The sequence below is a fragment of the Phoca vitulina genome, unplaced genomic scaffold (genome assembly GCF_004348235.1).
Source record: "Phoca vitulina isolate PV1807 unplaced genomic scaffold, GSC_HSeal_1.0 scaffold15, whole genome shotgun sequence".
Lineage (NCBI taxonomy): Eukaryota > Metazoa > Chordata > Mammalia > Carnivora > Phocidae > Phoca > Phoca vitulina.
The window spans coordinates 26,185,693-26,206,092 of record NW_022589718.1 but is presented as its reverse complement, the minus strand read 5'-3'; the positions used below and the strand labels follow the sequence as shown (position 1 = coordinate 26,206,092).

Genomic DNA, 20,400 nt, shown 5'->3' with positions numbered 1-20,400 from the left:
CACCCCCCGGCCTTCTGGGCCACCTCGAACACCTTCCCCCTTCGGACTCCTGGAGACTTCTCCGGCTAAGTCCAGCCAAGAGGGTTCCCCGGACGCGGCGCGAACTGCCCTCCTCCTCCCGCGTCTCCGCCCCCTGCCGGGGCCGCCGGGCGCCGAGGGAGGCGAGGGTGCCGCCGCTGTAAAATGAGCGGTGCCCGGAGGGTGGCCCGGAGCTGCAGGTAACGCGCGCCGGAGCTCGGGCCCGAGCGGGCTCCGCGCACGGTCCCCTTCCCGGCGCGGCGACCCTGGGGCTGCGCGGGGCGTCCCGGGCGGCTGGGGCGCGGCCAGCCCCGGCGCGGGTGGGGGCACTAGCGCTCCCCGCCTGTCGCGCAACGACGTTCCGGCGGCTGTTCCCGGGAGCGGCGGGAGGCGGAGGCGGCGGGGAGCCGGGGCCGCGCGGCGGGGGCGCCGGCTGCTTCAGAAGATGGAGAAGTTTCTGCAGATCGCGCCTCACTCTCTGGCCATCGTCCTGGGCCCGGCCGAGGGGCCAACGGCGGAGAGGTCCGGGGCCGCCCAGCCCGCGCCCCCGGCCCAGCCCCGCCAGCTCGCCCGGCACCACATCGGCTACGAGATCTTCGCCGACTTCAAAGCCGAGAACATGCAGCACTTCTGGAACAAGAAGGTCACGGCCGCGGTGGCCGAGACCTTCTTCCTGGGCTGGATCGACGAGCAGGTCCTGCTGATCCAGGGCAAGGAGGAGCATCTGGAGGCGCTGCGCGAGGGCTGGACGCGCCGGGCGCTGCGGCCGCCCTCGGGCTTCCACATCCGCTGCCTCGGTGAGTCCGGCCGCCGCCCGCCCCGTCCCGCCCCGAGCCCGCGCCCGGCCCCGCGGCGGGGACGGCCGGCTTCCCCGGGCGCCCCGCGCCTCCCTCCGCCTCCGAGCCCCGGCCGGGGGAGGGGCCGGCGGGCGTCCGCCAGCGCGGGATTGGGGGAACTTCCTGGCACCTAAAACGGGGATTCGTACCTACGCGCCCCCCCTCCCCGGCCCGCCCGCCGGAGCCACCCTGGCGGCGCGGGCCGCGCGCTCCAGCGGGGCGGTGCCTGGGGCCGGCCAGGTAGGCGGCGGCGCGGGAGGCTCGGCGGTCCGCGGCCGCTCGCGGGTCTGCCCGGCTCACCCTTTCCGCGCTGCCCCGATCGGGCCGGGGAGGCGTGCGATCGCGGGAGAAGTCGGGAGAGGATTCTGGTAGCATCAGGTGGCGGCGGCGGGCAGTTCAGGTGCGCGGCCGCCCTCGCTCCGTCCCCCGACGTCCTTCCGGCGGGCGACGACCCTGCCCCTCCGCGCGGCTCCCCGCCGGCTTTTGCCTGGGGCTGGGGGGGGGGGGGTGGCGCGTCCCGCGGCGCTGGGACACGGTGGGTGTCGTGCGCCGGCTTTTCTGGGCCAGACCGAGCTGTGAATTTCGTTTTAAATGTCTTGCCTCCCGTACATCTTTCTTTAGTTTTGTGTGTTTGAAGGGAAGAAGGGACACGAGGAAATCAGGGGGAAGTCTGATCCTCGACAAAAGAAGAATAGTGTAAGGGGGAAGAGAGCCGGATAGGTGGTAGTCGCTGCGCGCCTCCAGTGTTGCCTGACTTGCTGTGTTCTTTTCTTTTTTAATTGCACTCCTATATTCTTAATCCAGATTGCATCTCTTTTAGAATATACTTTTTAGTTTTGCACGTTGGGCCCAGTGGTTAAAAACGTAAATGGTAAATAGTAGCGCTTAATGCAACGATTTCAAGAAAGCAAACATTCTTTCTAGTACCACGGTTTAGAAATTCTTTCATGACGTTTTGGGAGGAGGTCAAAAGTTCAAACGCTAAAACACTGTAAAGCCGCCTTTTTCGTTGCCCACTGTCGCTGTACTGCTTTCCTCTGACGGATTAGTTTATACCTGCTCCTGGGTCTTGCTGTATGCCTATCGCAAATCCAGAGCATTTTTTATTTAGTGGTATTTTGTCTGTTTTTGTAGAGCAGAAATCTTTACAAAGCTTCCTTTGAATTGAGTGGACAAAAAACCCAGGAAGGCTTGCATCTTGTGTGTTTTGTAACCCGTGCTAAATTTCAAAAGGTGCTTTAATTATTTTTTCTTTAGCAAAAAACCGCAGTGGACTACCTGTAATTAAGCTGCCTTAGTAAAGGGGCCAAGGTTAATGCCTCTGAGACTTGATCTGCTCTTGGATGTAGGGCTGCAGCACATCAGGAAGCAGGGGTATATGCAGTTATTTTTATGCCCTGTGTAGATGACAGCGTTTTAATAGTTTTCTTTTAAACTCGACTTCATTCTTAGTTTTCCCTTTTCATTTTTGAAAATCCCAAACATATAAAGGTAACATAATTCCAAAATCTTATATTGAATTCCCATGTACCCATCATCCAACTTTGAAATATATTAGGACATGGTCAATCGTATTTTGCCTCCACCCCTGTTCCCCACCTAATGCCATTTTGAAATCCCAGACATTGTATCAATAGCATTTGATTGGTAAATATTTCAGTTCACTTTTTTTTTTTTTCATTTCAGCAGAATTTGTAAACTCATAGGAATTGGGGATCTGTTCTATTAACCAAAGAGAAATATTTTGGCAATTTGAAAGCTTCCAAATTGCTGTCGTTGATTGACCTTTGTCCTGACCTGGCTGGGTAGCCTGAGCGGTCTTAAGCTGACTGGGGGGTGGAGGGGGGTTAGCTGCTGCATTGCTCAGCTCCGCTGGGGCACTCAGTACCATGATGGGGAGCATCAGGTAAAGGAGCAGAGTGAGGTCTGCTGGGATCCAAGTGGTCACTTTCTTTTGAGCTGCTTTGGGGCTTCAGAATTTCTGCTGGAATTCCAGTTGCATTTCAGTAATGACCGTAAAAATGCTGAATTGTTGGGAGAGAGTTTATCTGCTCTAAGAATTCTCTGTGGGAGCCTCGGTGTCTGTTGCAGGATCGAAGGTGCAAGCAATTCCAAATGACTTTTGCCTGTTAAGTCCAAAAGCATGTGGTTCTAACCAACTGTAAAATTTCAGGTGACAGTTGGACAATGAGGAGGTGATTATGGATTCAAGAAGGAGCGGGGGTTGGGGGGGAATAAGCAAGTCAAAGGAGAAGTTTTGATTTGGAATTGTCACATTCACTCCTTAGAAGTGACCTGCTCTGGGCATGTAGAAAAAAAGTTCAGACTTTGAATTTCCAGGACCCTTCAAAGGGACATGTGTGCTCAGGAAAGTAAGGATGTTTAAAAATTGTGCTGTATATTTTGAGTAAATCACGGTAAGTTAAATCCCGTACGTGTTTATTGAGTGTGTACTAATTGCATTCTCTGTGTCTCTCCTGAGATTGTAAAGACGAGCGGGGTGTGCAGTCCTTTTTGGGGGAGACTCCCACAAAACTGGACAGTGCTTTGAAGGGAGCAAGGAGCGGCTCCTTCTGCCTTGTGAGCTGGTAGAGAGGTTTCCCAGAGATGAGGCTTGAGCTAGACCGTGTGCAGATGTGGGGCGCAAGGGGTTCGTTCAGAACACAACAGCTTTCCTACGCGGGCAAGAACATGAGCAGAGTTACCAGGTTGGGGAGCTCATGACATGTTTGGAAACTGGCTGGTTTGGGTGGCTGGGGAGAAGGGTGTGATCCAACAGTGCGAAAGGAGGCTAGGCCCAAATGTAATGATGTAGAAGCTGCTAGTGGCTTTTGAGCAGGGAGAGGGGTGACATATTTGATTGTTGTATAAGGAGAATTCTGGGGACAGTGGGAGTGGTGGATGGCACTGGGAGGGGATTAGACACAGGAGCCCCAGCTCAGTCCTCGGACACAGTTGTGGGGAGAGGTGATGAGAGCTGTATTAGGTGGTCATTCTCTAAGGTGCATCCCATGGTCCAGGGTTATTTCCTTAAAGAAGATAGCATCTTAGCTGGGTTGTGTCTGGAGGGCTTTCCAGCCCCAGCTCCTAACCCACCGGCCTTTGGCCTTTGTGTGGAGCCCACATGCTCCTCCTCCTGGGGCTCATGGGGTTTTCCTACCCCCAGCCTTAGTCAGATCCAGCGGTCAATGCCATAGGGCCTCCTGACTTCATATGTCAGGGGGCATGGGTTAGTTCTCTGTCCCTGCCAGTGGCTCTTTGTATGTTCCCAGTTTAACCTTCGATATTCAAATACTTAGCTCCAAATATGCGATATGCTTTTTAGACTTTAAATCAGAACTTGTATTTTATATTATAAAGTTGTTTAGAACTTATGGGCATCAAGATTTTATTCTATTTCAAAATCTTTATTGGTTTTCTCAAAAGGAGTTGCTCTCTTAAGGTGGTTTCTCCAAGTAGTAAAATTTTAGGACAGAATTGTGTTTTTTCTTTTTCTTTTTTTTTAGAGAGGGGAGTGGGGAGGGGCAGAGGCAGAGGGAGAGAAAGAATCTTAAGCAGGCTCCATGCTGAGTGTAGAGCCCGTTGTGGGGCTTGATCTTACCACCCTGACATCATCACCTGAGCCGAAATCAAGAGTCAGACGCTTAACCGACTGAGCCACCCAGGCACTCCCAAAATAGTTTTTTTTTGTTTTTTTGTTTTGTTTTTAGTATATTCTCCTGGGGCACCTGGCTGGCTCAGTTGGTAGAGCATGTGACTCTTGATCTTGTGGTCATGAGTTTGAGCCCCATGTTGAGGGTAGAGTTTATTTAAAAAAACCACAGGGGCACCTGGGTGGCTCAGTCGGTTAAGTGACCCCCTCTTGATTTTGGCTCAGGTTGTGATCTGGGTCGTGGGATGGAGCCCTGCATCTAGCTCCAGGCTCAGTGTGGAGTCTGCACCTCCCTCTCCCTCTGCTTCTCCCTGCTCTCACTTTCAAATAAATACATAAATAAAATCTTTAAACAACAACAACAACAAAACCAAAACCAAACAAAAAACATATTCTCCAAAAAAGTTTGCATAGACTCCCCCAGAAGTTTATTGTGTTTATTTAAGTCAACTTAAAATTGAATAATATTCACCGACTGATGGTTGGGATTGATTCATGAGTGTTATGAAGCTTTTTGAAGGAGAGATGCTGATTCATTCAACAACTGGAACACCTCCCACTTTCTAGGGTCTATTCTGGGAATGGAGGTAGAACATGGGTCAGACAAGAACAATAGTCCCTGTACTTTCGGAGGTTCCATTCTAGTGGGGCAGCAGACATTTCAAAAATTCGACAAAGAAAGAAGTTCATGGAGTTCCAAGTGCTGTAAAACTTATGCAGGTGATGGGCTCAAGAGTAATGAGGAGAGGTGGGATAATAATCACCATCGATCGGTCATTTATTATTGTCTAAGTGCTTTATTTTTATTAACTCATCTTTTTTTTTTTAAATTGAAACATAGTAGGCACACAATGTTACATTAGTTTCAGGTGTAGGACAGAGCGATTCAACAAGTCTGTGTGCTTTGCCCTGCTCATCACAAACACAGCTATAATCTGTCCCCATCCAACACGATTCCCCGGCCATTGACTGAATTCCCTGTGCTGTGCCTCTCATCCCATATTGGGCCCTTAACCGGAAACCTGAACCTCCCATCCCCCTCCACCCATTTTGCCCTTCCCCCCACCCCCTCCGCTCTGGCAACCACCAGTTTGTAGTCGGTATTCATGGGTCTGTTTCTGCTTTTGCTTGTTTGTTAATTTGTTTGTTTTGATTCCACATAAAGTGAAATCATATAGGATTTTGCTTTCTCTGTCTTATTAACTAATCTTTAAGACAGCTATCCCATTTAGGTATCATTATTTTACCTGTTTTACAAATGAAGAAACTGAGGCACAGAGAAAACAAGTACTTCTCCAAGGACATCTAGTTCAGTAAGAGAAAGAGCTAGAATCTGGGTCCAGACGGTGGGTTTTGTCTTGCCTTGTCTTCTCCTTTTCTCTTTTTCCCTTCCCTTCCTTTCTCTTTGGTCACATTGTCCTCACCAAAATTTCCTTCCAAGACACACACACACCCTCCCAACAATTTAGGGGAGAAGACGGCCCAGCGGCAACTGGGTTGGCCAGAAGGGGCTACGTCCTCCTTTTCTCTTAAACAACACAACGGACAAGAGAAACCAGTGTCGCCCAAGACCCTCATGTTTGAGCTTCCTTTGGGCCACACGGGTGGGTTCATTACTTTGTGTGGTTAATGATCTTTCCACAGGGCTTAGGCAAAGGAGAGCGGCTGCCTCCCTTTCTGCCGCGAAGCTAGGGCCCCCGCCCCCCCGTGTGTGGAGGGACTGCTCTGTAATAACATCTCCTTCGTGTAGCACTTGACTGACCATCAGTCCGCCAACAATGGAAGAGCCCATGGAAAGCAGCTTGACGTGTTGGAGGAACGGGAAAGAGCCAGCGAGGCTGGGGCTGGTTGAACCAGCAGAAGAATGGAAATGGAAGGCGGGACAGGAGGTGAGGTCAGACGGGCTGGCGGCCTCCAGGCCACATGGGGCCTCCTGGGATTTTATTCTGTGCGGACGAGGCATTGAACATCCAGTAAGTCTAGAGCACTGGGTTGGGGGTCTGTAAAATACCCAGAAAAGTTTCAGAGACGGGCCTCACGCTTAGAGAACCTTACCTCTCGTATTAAAAATCTCAGGATGAAGGCTAAAACAGCGAACGGTGATGCATTTCTGGTTTTATTAATTTCTGGCTGGTCATAAAAAATATTTTTATGAATGACCTCACTCTGGCTCAGAGATATTTTCAGTAGAGGTGTGTCAGTTTCATTGTAATAAAGCATTTAGAATGAACTTCTGAGACTCACAGGCTCGCTGCGATAACTGGGAGACTTGGCGGAGATTTATAAATTTTACCCTGAGCACATGTTTATCTCCCGCTTGCATTAAGAGGTAAATTTGCCAGTTATCCCCAAGTTCTTTTTAAAGGAACATAAAACTGAAAGGTGTTTGTCTGTGTCTCTTGTTCCGGAGTGAAAGCACTCGGTGCTTTGGGGTAAAAATCCAGAGAGGTCTGTTGTATACAAACTACTTGCTACAAATCATTTTAAAGGTTTCATCCTGCTTAAAGTATCTCACACGGTGATGTGTACGAGGGGGGCTTTACCATAGTCCCTTGAAGTTTGGAGATGTACTTGAGTCATTATTCTACTCAGTTCATGCATTTGTGAAGTTTTGAACCCTTCCATTCTGTATTATAGCTGTAGACATAATATAATCGCAGACTTGTTTTTTACTTTTTTTTTTTAGATTTTATTTATTCTTTTGTCAGAGAAAGAGAGAGAGAGAGAGCGAACGCATAAGCAGGGGGAAGTGGCAGGCAGAGAGAGAAGCAGACTCCCCGCTGAGCAGGGAGCCCCATGCGGAACTTGAACCCAGGACCCTGGGATCATGACCTGAGCTGAAGGCAGACGCTTAACCAACTGAGCCGCCCAGGCATCCCTGTTTTTTACTTTTTAAACGAATGATCTGGTTTATCTGAATGAGGAGGTTAAATAGATGTATTGATAAGGTATAAGCTGTGAATATAGTCTATTAATATATAAGTATTATATATATGCATACATAGAAATAAATTGATCTTTAAGAAGATCCTATGCCAAGGACTTTTTAATAAACTTTAATCACATTGGCATCAGAGGGTGTTTAAAGCAGCTTTTGATATTTTGGTATCAATAGGTCTTTTTTTTTTTTAGAGAGAGAGAGAGGGAGAGAGAGAAAGCGAGTGTGAGCAGGGTGGGGGTAGGGGCAAAGGGAGAGAGAGAGAATCCCAAGCAGGCTCCATGCCCAGTGCAGAGCCTGGCGTGGGGCTTGATCTCACGACCCTGAGATCATCCGAAATCAGGAGTCGGATGCTAACTGAGCCACCCAGGCGCCCCACAGTCAATCTCTCTTGATAGAGAACAGTTAATTAGGACGTTGTCAAGGACCATAACTAGAGGCATCTCTGAAGAATTTGATGAGTGATTTAGGTAAAGAGGATCCATCAGAGTAGTTTTGGGGTAGAGATGAAGGTAAACCCTCCTAGGGGGGCAGAGCCAGCTAATGAGAAGGTCCCCAGGGTGGTGGTGGACACCATGTGGAACAGAGCGGGTCTTACGACATTCTTATGATGTTAACAATATGAAAGCATACCTCTGTGCTGTCAGTTTTACTTTTAAGACACAAGTAAACACAATAAAATTCCTCTTTTTTTCAATGTCTTGCGAAGGCCCTAAAATATAATTTTCTAAAGTGAGGGCCCCTCTGTCGATGCAAAATGACTTGTCTCTGAAACCAGGATGTCACCTTCTCCTTTCCCAATACCAAACACGTGGGGAGCATATAAAGACTCTCAGTTTGCTGAATGTGGGCTGATTAGTAGTCTGTCCAAAGTAATCATCTTCTCAAGAATCTAGGGGTCCCTGGAGGTCCCTAAAGGCTTACCGATGTCTTCAAAGGGTGCAGTGCAGTCTGGTGGGATTTCATCTTCTTACCACCTGAGATTACTGCTGCCTGTGTCCTCACAGCCGGGGCGCTGAGGGGATGCTGGCTAGAAGGATAGGAAGCTGCCAGGCTTCTGCTTTGTTCCTTCCTGGAGGAGGTTGCTGTCTCCTAGCATTCTCCTTCGGTGGCTGCCAGGCTTCCTCCACAGCTGTGTCAGGAACCGCCCCCTCCCCCGCCCCCTCCCCCGCCACCAACTTTCCCTCCAGGGTGTAAAGCAAGTTTTCCTTTCACACCTTTGCAGCAAAAGATTATGATTACATCTCTGCCTTTCTAAGTAGTTTTCTCTCCCCCAGATTTTTCTGGAAACTAAAGTTCCCCTTAGGTATATCCATTTATAGGACAATAGAGCTCAGGGCCTGCTCTTCTAAGGAACTTTATCTTCAGAAATTCTGGGCTCCCCCCCGCCCCATCCCCACCATGCCACCCTTGAAAGTGACCTTCATGAGTCCTAGAGAGTTTTCTGACTCCTTCATGCTGGGAAAGGGGGGGAGAACTGTCTACATATTTGACCCCTTGGAGGGTTGATAGGATTCTCAAGACAAAATTTTATTTATCTACAGATATTCCCAGACCTTTGGCTCTTGCCCGTTTCAGCTGTGTTCTACGCACGGGAGGGGCATGCAGCTCCAAGCCCCCTGTCAGCGGAGGGGGCTGCACGCCCACCCCAAAGAGCTGTCAGCGTTTGCAGCCACTCCCACACCAGTTCTCAGTTCCTTCCCTCTTTGACTTCAGACTGGTGCAGCTGTGCTTTATTCATCAAGTCACAGACCTGCCAGCCTCCCAGCTCAGTTTCCTAATCCTTCCTGCTTGCTTGGCGGTGGCCCGTGGTGGGAGGATGGAGCCGGGAAGAGCTGCTCCTGAGCAGCGTGGGATGGAGCGTGTGTGTGAGGGAGAGGTTGGGAGTGTGGAGGAGGGCACGGGTCCACGGCTGACACGTGCACAGTGCCAGGGGGAAGGCCACCGAAGAGGGAAAGCCAGGGCACAGGGATCACAAGGAAGCACTGAAGACCGTCTGGTGCAGGTGAGGTGCAGGACGGTTTCACATTCGACAGTCTCGCGGTGAATCGGGTCCTCCTCTTGGAAGTCTTCTTGTCCCTGTCGGCGAGGGCGGGATGGGGACCGAGCTCTGTGCATTCTCTCTGCCAGTCTCGCCCAGGCCTGAAGTTGCTCATGGGCTGAAATGTGCGGGCCTGCGGTTAGAGGGCTTTCCCCCCCGTGCTGTGGGAAGAGCACTGTCCAGGCTGAACAATTCACCTTGGCCCTTTCCCTTAAATCTCTGCTTCTGGTCAACCAGCCAGACGCTTCTGGACTCCTCCTGAGGCAGAAAAGGATGATACGGCTCCATGAGCACTGCCATCCTTCTGGAAAGAAATCCCAACTCTTCAGCTCACTGATTATGTATGCTGCAATCTCCTATTCCCCATATTCACTCAGATCCTCAAACCTGCTCCCCCCCAAATGGCCTCTGGCCCCCTAGCTTCTGATGGCCTATCCTTTCCCCATCGGTCCTTCTCCTTTGGTCTTGCCCAGCATGGGGAGACTTGGAAAGACTCCTAGCTTTGGAGTTAATACAGAATCTCTGGAGAGATGAACGATTGGTGGTCAGTGGGGGACTTTGTGACCAGCACAATTTGTCTGGGCTGATCACTTTCCTTTCATCAGAGTCTGGTTATTAATTTGTTTAGAAAAATAAGAAAGAGGCTTTAAGTTAGTAACCGTGAAGTGCTAATGTGGAGGAAAGAAATCAGTACTTCAGAAACCAGGTGTCTGAATGCTCCCAGACAGTGAGGGTTACACTAGCATCTTCTACTCTTTCCTGTATCTTTACCGTTCCCTCTTACGCTGCAGAAGGAGCATTCTAGAACACAATCTTTATGCCATACGCTCCTTCATTTTACTGAATGTTTACCGGTTCTACTTCAAGAGTTGGTAACTGGGTGGGGAATTGTTCCAAGCACTTTGATATGTTGTCTCATTTAATCCTTATATAGAGGTAGTGCTAAAGTTATTTCTGTTTTGTGGAAGAGAAAACTGAGGTTCAGAGAGTAACCTTGCGTGAACAAGCAATCTCAAATTCAACCCAGTAATCCGATCCCGAAGTCTGAGCTGTCAACCTTTTAAAAATTGGTTGTCATTTCTTTATTTCTTCTTCTTCTTTTTAATCAGACCATTTTAATTTATTGAACTTTGGCTTTGTCCGGGGATCAGTAGAGCTCATAACCAAGCCCACCTTAGCAGAATGTCAGATTACCCTGCAATTATTTCCTAGCTCATGAGTGTGGAGTCAGAATTGATGTCCTCAGCAACTGGGAGAATCTCCAGATTGGCTTCCTGACTCCGGAGTAAGTAGGGACTGTTTCGATGGAGAGAGCCTCGTGGCAGCCCCGGGTCTCTCCACTTCCAGTACGACAGTCAGAAAATCTTTTGTGTCTTTGGAGAAGAGACTCACAGAGATTTAGACTACTCTCAGAGACTTGAAAGATTCAGGATGGAAATTTCTGTCTCATCCCCATTTAACTCTGAAGTACGACAGGTGCAGAATGACAGAGCATCGTGAGCTTAATGAAATAGTGAGTAACATCCCAGCTCCACATTTGGGTCTGGTCTTATTAGGATATATCCATACAGCCGTCGGCACAGTGACCCCCAACTGATAAATACATCTAGTTTGTAAACGTTTCCAAATACAAACTGGTATACGTAAAAAATTTCCACGTACAAAATACATACATACATATGCACACACATATATAGTAAGATTAAAACAAAATATGTGCAACCATGATCCAATTTAAGAATAACGTGTTATAGGAACGGCTTATAGCATCTTTGCGCTTTTCTTCCACGGCGTCCTCTTCTCTGTACGCAAGAGATAATGATTATCCTGAAATTTCTGTTACTCCTTCTCTTGGTTTTCTTTTGTAAGTTCACCAGATATGTGTTCATTCCTGTTTTGAATTTCATATGAGTGGAGTCATACGGCAAAACTGATTGTCATTTCTGCTGGATGCAAGTTTTGGCTTCGTTCACTATCATTGAGAATTTTACTTCTCTTGTACTTGAATGTTAAACAAAGTAGTCTCATCTGGATTATGATTTGCGAAACGTCCTTAAAACCATACAACAATATCCCACGAAACAGGTGAAGCAGAGACCTAACGACAGTGGTGTGGTCTTGATATTTAAAATGCAGGGTCAAGCTTTGTGCAGTGGCAGTATCGTAGCCAATGAGGTTTATCCAAGGCGCGATTATTGCTAATTAAAATGCAGGGTCAGGGGATAGCCAACACATACCTTTATTGTTAACTTTTGCCTTTTATATGCATATAAATACACATATAATTATATATTTATCCATATACGTCTAAGTGTATGTACGTTTATATTACATGTAAATATACACTTAACACAAAGTTCTCTCTCATCCTTTTTACCTTGAAATCTTTTTCCAGAATTCATATTGCCACCTCTGTGTTTTGGTTGGTATATCACTGCCACCTTTTTCTTTTTAATCTTTCTGTTTTTGTTGTTGTTGTTTTTTAGAGAGGGAGGGAGAGAGAAAGAGTGTGCGAGCACACGGTGGGGGGAGGGGCAGAAGGAGAGGGAGAGAGAGAATTTGAAGCCGACTCCACGCTGAGTGTGGAACCTGATGCGGGGCTTGATCTCACGACCCTGAGACCATGACCTCAGTCGAAACCAAGAGTCAGACACTTAACCGACTGAGCCTCCCAGGCACCCAAGTCCTCTTGTGAATTTTTTTTTTTTTAATGTAGGCTCCATGCCCAGCATTTTAATCTTTTGTATCCTTCTGCTTTAGTGTGTGTTTTATAAGCAAGATAGAGTTAACGTTTGAATTTTAACTCAAGGTGAAGAGTATTTGTCTTTTAGGTATATTGAGCCATTAACCGTATTGCACTAACTGATAACGTTTGTTCTTGTTTGGAACTTTTCTGATTATCTGGAAGGCCCTACAATATCAGCTTTTTATAAATCATTTGCCTTGTGCTGGAGTGGTGCAATGTGACCCTCAAGTGCTCACTCGCCAGTTTTTCAAATGAAAAATTAAGTCCCTTCTTTGGTGTTTTCTTTTTGACCTTGTAACTAGAACAACGGTTTGCAAACCTGATTATTCTATAGATTAGTGAGCCCGGAATTCTCCACCATCACAGAGAGAAAGAAAACCACAGCTGCTACCTTGCATTTCCTGGGAGGGAGCCAGTGTAGACGCGAGTCGGTAAGACAGCGCTGACTCGGACTAGGGGCAGTTGACAATGCTCCCGCTTGAGCGGGCCTCAGAGCAGGGAAGGGGGTGGAGGGTGCACGGGCAGTGGCCCCCATTTATCCTAAAGAGGCTACGTCAGTGTCATTTGGAAACTAGATATTTTGTTTTGTTTTTTTGTTCATACTGTGCAAGTATCTTGGATCCAGTATTCAAAGGCGGAAAAGTGAGGGACGTTGGCATTGTTCTGAGTTCACCTGGCTCACAGAGCAGGCATCGCTCTCCGGCATTTCTGCCAAGAGGTTTCCAGATGTTACAAGCAAGCACCAGCTCTTTGGTCCAGGCCCAGCGTGTGTGGAGTGTCCTGCTGTTCTCTTAGGGGACAGTTTTGGTGGTTGTCACTCTCCTCTGCTGTTGTAAATCTTCCATGTTTTTCATGCGGAAGAGATTGATTTATGTTTGAAACTACTTATGCCAAATCAAGGAATAAAGGCAAGAAAGAGACTGGAAGCTTCTTGTCACGGAAGCAAGTCTTCAGCTTGGGGAAGCCCACAAAGACAAGATCAGATGGAATTGGCTGGTGGCGTTAACTCCGTCTGTGTGACTAATGATAAAAGGTTTCCTGTACAGAAAAGGTTTAATCTGATGATTTTTTCCCCTTCTTTCTTTTAAAAATGAGCATTTATATATCGCTTTGGCTCTATGAAAGAAACGAGGCTCAGAAAACTCCAAAATGTCTTTCTTCCTTTTTTTTTTTTTTTTTAAGATTTTATTTGTTTATTTGAGAGAGAGAGTGAGCACAAGCAGGGGGAGCAGCAGAGGGAGAAGCAGGCTCCCCGCGGAGCAGGGAGCCCGATGCAGGGCTTGATCCCAGGACCCCGGGATCATGACCTGAGCTGAAGGCAGACGCTCAACCAACTGAGCCACCCTGGTGCCCCAAATGTCTTTATTTTCTTAAAATAATACCAGTTTCTTTTGTTCTGAGGTAGGTGACCGCTCCTTCTGAAGTGGCCAGAAGTAAGAAAGCCTGGATTCCTTAAAGTCCAGCTCTATGTAGCTACACTTGTACTGAAAATGGAAAAGCAAATTTAGCCAGCTAATTTACATGTAACTTGAATAAACTATTTTAAATTTATATGGACTGAAACTGATGATTAGTTGATAAAGTCACATCGTGCATAATACCTTTTAATGTGTCTACACTTTTTTTTTTTAAGATTTTATTTATTTGAGGGCGCCTGGGTGGCTCAGTCGTTAAGCGTCTGCCTTCGGCTCAGCTCATGATCCCAGGGTCCTGGGATTGAGCCCTACATCGGGCTCCCTGCTCCGCGGGAAGCCTGTGTCTCCCTCTCCCACTCCCCCTGCTTGTGTTCCCTCTCTCGCTGTGTCTCTCTCTGTCAAATAAATAAATAAATAAAAAATCTTTAAAAAAAAAAAAAAAGATTTTATTTATTTGACAGAGAGAGTGAGAGAGCACAGTAGAGGGAGAGGGAGAAGCAGGCTTCCTGCCAAGTGGGGAGGCTGATGTGGGGCTCGATCCCAGGACCCTGGGATCATGACCTGAGCCGAAGGCAGATGCTTAACCATCTGAGCCACCCAGGCGCCCCTGTCTACACTTTTTATATGACTTTAGATCTGCAAAAAAGGGAAGCTTTGTTGAAATAAGCATTACATTGCTTTCAATGATTCCCCCCCCCCCCACGTTCCTTTAAAATTTCTGGAAATTTATTAGTAGAAGAGGGAGGGATCATTTACATGCTAACAGAATGTGAATTGAAGTTATTTCTAAAGAGCAGTTTGATGTGAATTGGTGAGTTCACATAATTTCAGTGACTGGAAGTTTGCCTCCTCTGTTAGAACGTAAATCTGTGTTGGCCAATCTGAGGGTCAAGAGTATGACCTATTCAGAAAATGCTTCTACTTTCAAGGAGAGGGATTTAGAGTACGTGCAATTGTCAGAGAGACTGTGAGTCCTTTTCTCTAAGCCCTGACCCTGGGTACTCAAAAGTTCTGAGGATTTAAGCATGTGCACTCAAATGAGTGAATGAAGTCTTCTGTAATGTTACTAACATATTTAATTTCCTGAGTAGGTGGGTCATTGTGCCAAGTTTGTCCTCATGCCAAAAAGATTATTCAGACATTTCAATTAAGATACTGCCTCCTCAAGTCACAAAAGTTGACATGATCACCATTTATACAATCAGTTTAAAAGAACTGGCATTTGTATTCCACTTGCTTATATTAAGTTTCACTGTGAATGTGTCTTTCCCATTAGATTGTAACTTCTTTGAGTGTGGAGACGGTAAACGTCAGTTTTTATGTCCCAGTCTAATTCTCTGTGTAATGTGGATTTAGAAGTATAACGTAAGTATACTTAGAGGTATAGTTAATGCTAACCGGCTGCTGGTGGCAATTTCTTAAAGTCCCATTTGATAAAATAGTTAAACAAGGAGGCCATTAAAGAGCCTATGTAATAGGCCTTTGGTAGCCTATGTAAACAGATTAAATCCAGAGTCAACTAGATTTTCTTAAATCTGAGAAAATGGAACTCAAGAACAACCATCGTAACAGCTGAATAAATTTTCCCAAGTAAGGCAAAAATTTCAATTATAACCAATTAAGTAATTTCTTTGCTTTGCTTCCATGTCTTCTCTATAAATACTTCTGCTCTACCAGGAGACCCCCAACCCCTTTTTGGTTTTGGTAGTGCCCAGCTGGAATTGTTTGCTCAAATAAATTTTTAAAAATCTAATGTGTCTCGATTTATCTTTTTATGCATTTTAACATTGGGGAAAAGATGACTCAGGTCTGGTAAGGGCAAGATAAGTCTGATAACCTTAATATATTGCCAATGGTAGTGAAAATTGAAAAAAAAATTTTTTTGGAAAGCATCTTGTCAGTATGTATCGAAAAGACATCTAAATATTCACATAGTTTGATGTAGTAATTCTACCTTGAGGACTATGTCTAAGGTAGTAATCCAAACTATAGAGAGCTATATGTAGGAAGCTATTCATTATACAATTTTTTTAAAGATTTTATTTATTTATTTGAGAGAGGCAGAGCGAGAGAGAGCACGAGTAAGGGGGAGGGGCAGAGCGAGAGGGAAAAGCAGACTCCCCGCTGAGCAGGGGACTCAATCCCAGGACCCTGGGACCATGACCTGAGCCGAGGGCAGACACTTAACCAACTGAGCCACCCAGGTGCCCTCATTATACAATTTTTAAGAAAGATTGATTGTGGGGCACCTGGGTGGCTCAGTTGGTCAAGCATCCTACTCTTGTTTTAGCTCAGGTTGTGATCTTAGGGTCCTGAGATCAAGGCCAACCCCCCGCCCCCCGTGAGGCTCTGAGCTCAATTCGGAGTCTGCTTGAGATTTTCTCTCTCCCTCTCCCTCTGCCCCTCCCCCTGCTTGGAGTGCACTCGCTCTTTCTCTCTTTAAATCAATAAAATCTTAAAAAAAAAAGAAGGAAAGATTGTAAGTAACCTAAATATCATGAGTAGAGAGCAAGTTGTAGTTCTGCATACTGGATGAATACTGTATAACTGTTCACATGTCTGTGATGGTTATGGAACCACATGGAAAATGTCTATGGTACATAGTTTATGTGAAAGTGTGTGTGATATTTCTTTTTTTTTTTTTTTAAAGATTTTATTTTATTAATTTGACAGAGAGAGACACAGCGAGAGAGGGAACACAAGCAGGGAGAGTGGGAGAGGGAGAAGCAGGCTTCCCGTGGAGCAGGGAGCCCGATGTGGGGCTCGATCCCAGGACCCTAGGATCATGACCTGAGCCGAAGGCAGACGCTTAACGACTGAGCCACCCAGGCACCCCGTGTGTGTGATATTTCATAGCAATACAAATCAGAACAAAAATCTCAAACCAGGTGCATAGGAAAAAATGGGAAAAATAACAATAAATACCAGGTACTGTATAATGACTATGTTTTGGGCAGAGTGCCAAGTACATATTCTCACTGAATTTTTATACATGGTCTTTGATGCACCCATTTTATGGATGAGGGAACTGAGCTTTGAGAGATTGGATAACCTTGCTCAGCCATGTTAAGTGATGGGACCAGGTCTGGGCCCAGGTCTGTGGGACCCAAAATTTGTGCTTGAAACTGGTGATTCACAAAGTTGACTGTGCATCGTGGAACTTTAAATAACTAAATGAATTAATAAATGAATAAATACTGAATGGCTTAACCTCGGATCTGCTGGATCAGGATTACCAGCCAGACTGTATTTCTAACACACAAGGCAGGTACTGTGGCCAGTCCGTGGCCAGCATTTAGGACCCTCTGCAAATTCCAGTTGCTGTGTAAAAAAATACACTGAATATTAATTTGTGAATATTAATAGTGGTTGAATTTAGGTAATAAGATTAAGGGTGATTTTGTTTCTTTCCCTCCATTTTTCAGATTTTCTTCAGGGAGAAATGATGTTTCTTAATAAACACTTAGTAAACACTTAATGAGGACACTTAATGAGGACAGTGTTGAATAAAATACTTCATTTAAAGAGTCTCCCTTTTTGGGGAGAGGATATTATATGGTGCTTCTTTTTAAAGGTCCATTCCGAGAGTGCATAAGTGAGAAAAATGGAATGCTGTTCAAAAGACGCATAATTTTACAAGATACTACAAAATATATGATGATTACAGTTAACAGCACATATTAGATTTGTTTGCATTGTAACAGTGCCTTAGAAAATAAATAAAACTAAAAAAGAAAATAAATAAATTGGATAATTAGACAAAGCCCCAGAGAAACTGGTCTGTTTAGCATTTTGATGAGCAAGAGAGAAGACTGTGATCACAGAATATTTTTGTTGTCAAGTAAAGGGAAAGGGTTCTTTTTCTCATAGTTGGGAGGAAGGAGTGTGAAATGAGATCATAATTTTACAGGAAATAATGGACTTTATTGTTAACGTGCAACCACGTGATAGTCACGTTGGGGAGGTCAACACAGGGCCTTTTTCATCGGTCCCTGTGACACCGAGAACTAACACTTTGGGTCATCCTGAGGCAGGAATAACAATGAGGAACCTTAAATAAGGAAAGCAATGCTGACAAGTTTCTGTTTTTTAGGAGGACAGAGGAAGATGTCAGAACCAGACAAGTCCTTTGTGCATATCCTAAAGAGTATTCAAAAAGTGATATTTATTAGGAGACATGAAATGATCAAAACGTTTGCTTACATGAAGGGGGCCCCCGAGTAGCCTCAGCCTCCAGGGTGTAAGTTCAAGATCTTCACTTTACAGGTCTGGCCAGTATTCAGAATTCCTGGGGTGCATTTGGAAGATCATAAATAATTGCATGAGTTATAAGTCATGTATGGATTCATAAATGTATAGTGTAAAGAATAAGTGCATATTGTATATATATATAAATATTTATTTTATTTTAGAGAGAGAGTGCATGCGCGAGCACATGAGTGGGGGTGGGGGGAGCAGAGAGAGAGAGAAGCAGACCCCCCACTGAGTGTGGAGCCCGATGTGGGGCTCCGTCTCAGGAACCTGACATCATGGCCTGAGCCAAAATCAAGAGTCAGGTGCTTAACCGACTGAGCCACCCCGGCGCCCCAAATATTGTATATATTTTTTAAAGCTGAGTAATGATGTTATTAAGCCTTGGTCATGAAAACCTTATTTAAAAAATGGCAATTTTTTTTTTTCCTCTGGAGCACTGACTTCTACACAAGAGATGAGGTGGAACTGGAACAGATAACCAGAAATCCACCAAGACTGTGAAAGTTTTATATTATATCACCCCTTAATTGAAAAGAAAAAAAGTCCCCATTAAAGATAGTCTCATGTAAACCAGATTTTTACGTCGGTCCCAACTTTGTGGGTGAGGAAGGGGAGAAGGAATTCCAGATGATGTCCTTGTCCAATTTGAAGGCAAATGCCGAACGGGCTGAATTGATGATAGCTCAGTGGAAGCTACTGAATCTCCGGTGTCACCATAGGTCCAGCACGGCTTTTGCCGTCTGCTGTGGTCATTGGAATCATGTTCACCTGCTCTGGGTGCCATGGATCCCTGAAGTCATGAGAGAAGAAAACGAAGTCTGTCCTGTATTTTCAAGGGCGGAGACCACCACTAGCGCTTTGAAAGGTAGTGAACTGAACCAAAAGAAAAATCTTATTTTGGGGGCTGAATTAGGAAACAGTGGCCTCCAAAACTGCTCAGTAATCCAGGAGACCTCAATCTACTGATTAGTGGGGTTATTCACCTCCAAACGCATGTGCTAAACAACGGATGGTGCACCTTGCTTTGTAAGCCCTTGAATGCTGAACCCAGGGTCCGTCCTTTGCTGGGTTGTCAGAGGGAAAATATGCTCGCCGGATTTGTGAGTAAAAAGACATAGTAGCTCTATTTGGGGAAAAGCTCTGAATACACAGAAATGGATACTTCGAGGGATAAAGACCCAACATTAGAGTTCATGCCTTTATAGCTGATTTTAAAAATTAAAGCCACCTTTTTATTTTCTTTAATTTTTCTTTCTTTATTTAAAAAAATTGTTTATTTATTTGAGAGAGAGAGAGAGACCGAGCAAGGGGAGGGGCAGGGGGAGAGGAAGAGCCCAATGAGGGGCAGGATCCCAGGACCCCCAGATCACAACCCAACCCGCAACCAAGAGTCAGGTGCTCAACCGACTGAGCCACCCAGGCATCCATCACCTTTTAATTTTTTTAAAATTTGAGGACATCCTCCAGGCTTCCTGTAAGTGATTTTTAAGAAGTTCGATCACATCCAGTCTGTCTGCTGGGTGAATCCAGGTAATGTACTCTTGGTGGGAAGTCACGCCTGTGAGCTTTTGAGGGGAGACCTTTCCTGATGTTCTTGAGAAGAGGACTAAGAGGAGTTTTGGAAAAGGGATCTGATTCAGGTGTCAGATAGACTTTACAGATTACTGTGGTGATCTCCTTATTTGTATTAAAACAAGCTTTCCCAGGTATGAGCTTATTTCTCTCATTTACATACATGAGCTGGGCTGGTTTTCTCCTTCACTTCGGAGTATGAGAACAAGCAGGACGCTTGGATGACGATGTGACTGTCATTGTCCTTGCAGTGAGCAAGCATCCTCAACAGTCTTTAAAAACATCGCATGATGAAGAAAACATATGTATATTTTAAGGTTACTATAAATATTTTTCTTTGAAAATACTATTGCTGTGACATTTTGCATTGATATGTTTAATTTTGAAACACCCAGTACAATTAAAAGAGAGCGTGAGATTTTTACGTTTACCTAAAGGAGGATGGCTGTGAAATCTTGCCATGGTCAATCACAAGTGGGAAGGTCAACTTCTTCCTCCATTTCACTCGCTAGCTTTAGGGTTGTGGTTTTGTTCCTGTGTGAACTGCCTCTGGAAGAGAAGATGTGAAGGTTATGCTCTTAAACAGGGTACAAATAGTCTAGAAACAGCTTTACAATATAGTTGAGTGGGTGGCTCAGTCGTTGAAGCATCTGCCTTCGGCTCAGGTCATGATCCTGGCGTCCTGGGATCGAGCCCTGCATCGGGCTCCTGGCTTAGCGGGGAGTCTTTGAGGTGTGTTCCAGTTGCACAGTTAATAAAGTCTGAAAACTCCAGGTAATTTTTATTTCGTTACTAAAACAGTGTCCAGGAGACTGACATCTGCCTGTCCTTATTATGTCCCTCACTTTCTGTTTTTTACCTTAGTCCCTATATTAGGGTCCCATCTGGGAAGGAGGTAGATTACGGTCCCTTAACACCTTTTCCTGCC

At 45.8% G+C, this 20,400-nt stretch overlaps 1 protein-coding gene and 1 pseudogene across 3 annotated transcripts in view; both read left to right on the top strand.

The window, feature by feature from the left end:
• The first annotated feature begins 416 nt into the window (after positions 1 to 416).
• STOX2 (storkhead box 2) overlaps positions 417 to 20,400 on the top strand; it is a 206,803-nt gene continuing 186,819 nt past the window's right edge. For 2 of the 3 annotated variants that reach the window (XM_032413674.1, XM_032413675.1), the window contains exon 1: positions 417 to 815. In XM_032413674.1, coding sequence (XP_032269565.1) covers positions 464 to 815 — 352 coding nt within the window. In that variant the 5' untranslated portion in view covers positions 417 to 463. The remainder of the gene's footprint in view (positions 816 to 20,400) is intronic. The other variant, XM_032413672.1, reaches the window with a different exon arrangement.
• LOC116638060 lies at positions 11,627 to 11,758 on the top strand (annotated as a pseudogene).